This window comes from Dreissena polymorpha, chromosome 11 (genome assembly GCF_020536995.1).
Source record: "Dreissena polymorpha isolate Duluth1 chromosome 11, UMN_Dpol_1.0, whole genome shotgun sequence".
Lineage (NCBI taxonomy): Eukaryota > Metazoa > Mollusca > Bivalvia > Myida > Dreissenidae > Dreissena > Dreissena polymorpha.
Window position 1 is genome coordinate 71098505 of NC_068365.1, and position 5432 is coordinate 71103936.

General features: G+C 38.0%; 1 protein-coding gene across 1 annotated transcript; it reads right to left on the bottom strand.

Moving 5' to 3' along the window:
• Nucleotides 1-3159: 3159 nt before the first annotated feature.
• Nucleotides 3160-4944, bottom strand: LOC127849610 (uncharacterized). The gene is made up of 3 exons (XM_052382338.1): nt 4481-4944; nt 3985-4142; nt 3160-3521 (listed from the first exon to the last, which is right to left on the bottom strand). Exons 1-3 carry the CDS (start codon nt 4824-4826, stop codon nt 3321-3323), a joined length of 705 nt encoding a protein of 234 aa, XP_052238298.1. The 5' UTR covers nt 4827-4944; the 3' UTR covers nt 3160-3320.
• Between the last annotated feature and the right edge of the window lie 488 nt (nt 4945-5432).

The following is a 5432-nucleotide window of genomic DNA, read 5'->3' on the forward strand; positions in this document are numbered from 1 at the left end:
TGGCTGCCAAGGAGCGGGGCATTTACCTTATATGGCTATAGTAAAATCTTGTTAACACTCTAGAGGCTACATTTATTGTCTGATCTTCATGAAACTTGGTCAGAAGATTCATCCCAATAATATCTTGGACGAGTTCGAAAATGATACCGGTTGGTTGAAAAACATGGCCGCCAGGGGGCGGGGCATTTTTCCTTATATGGCTATAATAAAACCTTGTTAACACTCTAGAGGCCACATTTATTTTCCGATCTTCATGAAACTTGCTCAGAAGATTTGTCCCACTGATATCTTTGATGAGTTAAAAAATGGTAACCTTTGCTTGAAAAACATGGCTGCCAAGGGGCGCGGCATTTTTTTCTTATATGGCTATATGGCTATAGTAAAATCTTGTTAACATACTAGAGGCAACATTTATTGTCCAATCTTAATGAAACTTAATCAGAAGATTCATCCCAATAATATCTTGGACGAGTTCGAAAATGATGCCGGTTGGTTGAAAAACATGGCCGCATTGGGCGGGGCACTTTTCCTTATATGGCTATAGTAAAACCTTGTTAACACTTTAAAGGCCACATTTATTGTCCAATCTTGATGAAATATGGTCAGAAGATTTGTCTTAGTGATATTTTGGATGAGTTCGAAAATGGTTACGTTTGTTTGAATAACATGGCCGCCAAGGGGCGGGGCATTTTTCCTTAAATGGCTATATAAGGCTAAAGTAAAACCTTGTTAACACTCTAGAGGCCACATTTATAGTCCGATCTTCATGAAACTCGGTCAGAAGATTCATCCCAATAATATCTTGGACGAGTTCAAAAATGATGCCGGTTGGTTGAAAAACATGGCCACCACAGGGGCGGGGCTAATTTCCTAATATGGCTATAGTAAAACCTTGTTAACACTCTAGAGGTCACATTTATTTTCCGATCATCATGAAACTTGGTCAGACGATTTGTCCTAATGATATCTTGGATGAGTTCGAAAATGGTTTTGGTTGCTTTAAAAACATGGCCACCAGGGGCGGGACATTTTTCCTTATATGGCTATATATTGCTATAGTAAAATCTTGTTAACACTCTAGAGGCCACATTTATTGTCCAATCTTCATGAAATTTGGTCAGAAGATTGGTCTCAAAAATATCTTGGATGAGTTCGAAAATAATTATGCTTGCTTGAAAAAAAGGCTTCCAAGGGGCGGGGCATTTTTCCTTATATGGCTATAGTAAAATCTTGTTAACACTCTAGAGGCCACATTTACTGTCCGATCTTCATGAAACTTGGTCAGAAGATTCATCTCGATAATATCTTGGATGAGTTCAAAAATGATGCCGGTTGGTTGAAAAACATGGCTGCCAGGGAGCGGGGCATTTTTCCTTATATGGCTATAGTAAAACCTTGTAAACACTCTAGAGGCCACATTTATTTTCCGATCTTCGTGAAACTTGGTCAGAAGATTTGTCCCAATAATATCTTGTTATCTCAGGTGAGCGACTTAGGGCCTTTCAGGCCCTCTTGTTTATTAAGAAAGGAACATTTAGTTAATTAGACTTGATTTTCAATGCATTTTTTGCAAAACGTTCAAAGTTTGTGTATGAGAAGAAAACCAGAGTGTGCTACACACGCTTGTCTTTGTGGAGAAGGGAATGCATTTGGTTTTGCAATTCTCCTAACGTCTGTATCACGTAGGTATCCACGTGTATGTTTCTTATTTCTATGTAACGGTTGAGTGAAATGTTTTCAAACGTTTACATAAATCATTCATGCGACCTGTTTTTGCTGAATACCGCCCCTCGTCTGTTTTCTACTATGGAACATAAAGTCCCGATAATATTGTGTTTTCAACTCATCTTAAAGTCCTCGGCAGATTTAGCTTCTACTTCCGCAGTAATGAACATGGTGTGTAGATGAGCGTAAAGGAAGGAATTCTGGCTGCTACTATATAAGGTAGAATTATGTCATTCTGTCATGTTTTGTCTCTATTGATCAATATTCTTCAATAAGGCTCTTCAGTGTGTGTTTTCTAGTTAAGGAAAGAAACGTATTTTCATATAAACTTCAACTTTATTGTTCATTTAAGCTCATTACATTTGGATAATCCCATAACACTCGAGACCAATCCCATATAGGCCTACTAACCGTTGTTCAGAATCGAACCTTCTCATAACACTTTAATTCGATACAGATGAATGGTATGCAGATACCCTTATTATCAAACATGATCTTCATCTCTTCTAGTCAACAAGTGAACACTTGGGTCATCATGGTCCTCTTGTCTTATAGAACTTGTTAAAGGGATCTTTTCACGCTTTGGTAAATTGACAAAATTGAAAAAAGTTGTTTCAGATTCGTAAGTTTTCGTTTTAGTTATGATATTTGTGAGGAAACAGTAATACTGAACATTAGCCATGCTCTAATATAGCCATTATATGCATCTTTTGACGATTTTAAAACATAAAAATTATAAAGCGTTGCAACGCGAAACGATTGAATAATTTGGAGAGTTCTGTTTTTGTCGTTAAATTTTGTGAAACTACGAAGATTGCTTATATAAGGTATAAAATACGTCACGAATGTGTACTCGGCGGAATAGCTCAGTAGGGTAAAGCGTTTTTACTTCAGGACTCTGGCAGGACTCCAGGGGTCACTGGTTCGAAACCTGCTCCGAGCAATGTTCTTTTCCTTTTTTTATTTTTTTTCTTGATTTTTTACTGGAGCTTTTACGATCCAATGTTTACATTTATCAATATAAAGCATTTAATGAATAAGTTAAAAAATGCCAAAATCTGTGAAAAGGCCCCTTTAACTACCGTCGGTGTTTGTTTTCAAGAACACTTCTTGTTCAGTTGAAGTTAGAATAGCATTTAAGAAAATACTTTTCGTCAGTACTTTATTCTACATGTATATTAATGTTTGATAAATAATAGTTGTTTAAATGGAAATCCAGCTTCATTGTTGTAATTCTGTTGAATGATGAGTGTGTAAGTTAATGTCATTTTTCGTTCTAAATCTTAAATAAAGCTTTTCTTAACACGTGCGTTTGTCATCATGCACAAATATCCAAATAAGTAAATTCATAATAACTATTACAAATATTCTATCCGAATTATATATATTCAATATATATTTAAGTTTATTACTTATTTACAAATGACAAAAATCTAGCTAGAAACGCCTTTATTTAATGTCAATAAACACATCAATAAACACAAAGGTATATAGGAAACAGTAATCAAACAATGCAGGTCTATTTATCATCCGTAAGTTCTAGGGCTTTGTCCGGATTCACGTAGAAAAGCGCGTTTCCACCGACTTCGTTGTTCCTACCAGAACTGAGAGACGCAATGAAGGTACATGGCGGCGTCCTGGAGCGCTTCCGGTGTGTAGTAGTGCATCAGACGCTGTTTCCAGACGCTCCATGCAAACGCGTCCGTCAATTTGGGGATCGGTTGGTTAAGAAGCGTAAGAAGATAAGAAGTGGGAGTTCCGGTTTTGTAGTGGTTTGCTACCCATTGAACGGCGTCCTGAAATTTAAATTAATAAGTATTTATATTTATGAAATAAAGCAGAAGAGTTGATGTGTAAAAGTTGTGTTCCCACCGAAACGCTATCTATGCTTTTCAGATACTAAAGTAGCTAATAATTAGTTTAAGCTTGTTTTGTTAGAAAACAGGGAAGTAATTGGGGCACCATTGGTCCGTTTGCCGGCTTAATCCAGTATATGATAGAGAAAGCTGATTTCTACGAACGTTAAGGTTGCTTAGTTTCGCTGTGTTCCCTAAGTTTAGTTAAAAGGAGTCGGAGCCATGAATTCATTTTACTAGTATTTAACTTAATAATTAGAACGAAATGCTAAATAAGTAACAACGTGTACGGATCAATCATCAATTTCTGCGAATTGTGGATATCCCGTATTTTAAAAACATTCTCAGAGTATTTGTTCATGCATTAAAAAAACACACCATGCATTAAGACATCTCCTTTTACTTTAATTCCGTTGAACTCGACGGAGGCGAGGCACGTACACATCTCGTCCGTGGGCGGGGTCTTCTGCACGCGCGGCCAGGCGCTCTCCTTGATGCGGTACCATAGGTCCCACATGTGGAACACGTGCGTCACACGCTCCACCGGCGACCAGTGGGGGCCTATGGTTAATAGGTATGAAATAGATTTATATCAATTTATGGATGGAATCGCTAGTTGTCGACGTGATAGACCCATTTATTTCACCATATTTTCTAAATAACACCTTAATGGATAAACTTAGGCCTATTCAAACATTGTTAAAAACAGGAAGCGCGCAGAAATTTCCAACGGTGTTATGCATTTGATATCGTTTTCTCATCTCAAATCCGTTTGTTTGATCCGTAAAGCGTAAAAGAAGCAAACGCGTAAACAGCACACTAAATATGTTTCAATTGTTGGATAGAATAGACGTACGCTTATGTGTAAAACTTGCGTAAGTTAATAGTAGTAATCCTACCTAGACCATCCATCGAGTTCCCGAGAGTTGACAGTATATTGTCAATTATGTTCATTGTCAGCGTGCTGAAGTCGTGCCCAAGGACATGCTCGGGGGCGTGGTCGAGCACCGTCTGCTCCTGACTGAGATCCTGGTTCACAGTCGGCACGAAGTTGTTCGCCGACGCCTTGGGACTGAAGACGCGCAGACCGGCGACCGTCATGGAGTGAATGGCGTGCGCAATCGTCTCATTGTAGTTCTTGGTCAGCGTTGACGTAGGGAACGCTTTCTGGCAGTTTAACGTCATGGTACCTGACGTCGGCTTCGCTACGAGGCATATTGCCAATAGAAAGACGTATCCTATCATATTAAAATGGTGTGCGGTATGGAAAATGAACTGTCGCGTCTTAAATTTAATAAACGTCCAAATGTTAAGTCAGACCTGGTGCTTTGGCTTCTGCCAATCTACAGATCGATTAAATACCATCGTTATCTGTTTAATAAACGTCGATTTGGTAGATGTTCTAAATATATTCCGGTCATTTCGCGGAGATTTGGTGATGCTCATTGTTTTTCGATTCCAATTCGCGCAGCACCTGTCATTTTCGATAAGATGATCTAGAACACTTGAACCGATGCACTTTAAGCAACCATACCAAGTCATTCGTAAACATAGTGAACGTTTAGTTTAATTTGGATTTAATATTTCTTGTAGTTTCAAAACATGCAATACTGACAATGAGAAACCGAGTACCATCGGGCATGAAATGAATATTCTCGTTCAGGTATACCGACCGACCATTAATTTTTACTGCAGATCTTTCAAATATTGTCAATAATTTTAAATTGTGTTATTGTTTGCAACACAATTTAGCACCTTTAACAAATCACAGCGCAGTTTAAGTTACGACTTGCCATAATAGACATGTGGAATGTTTTTAAGATAATGATTTTCGGTTGATCGAGTTGTAGT

Coding starts and splice junctions, on each gene's coding strand:
- LOC127849610 (XM_052382338.1), bottom strand. CDS start 4,826: ATGATAGGATACGTCTTTCTATTGGCAATATGCCTCGTAGCGAAGCCG. Junction 4,143..4,480: donor GAACTCGATGGATGGTCTAG/GTAGGATTACTA, acceptor TATTAACCATAG/GCCCCCACTGGTCGCCGGTG. Junction 3,522..3,984: donor TCGAGTTCAACGGAATTAAA/GTAAAAGGAGAT, acceptor TTTAAATTTCAG/GACGCCGTTCAATGGGTAGC.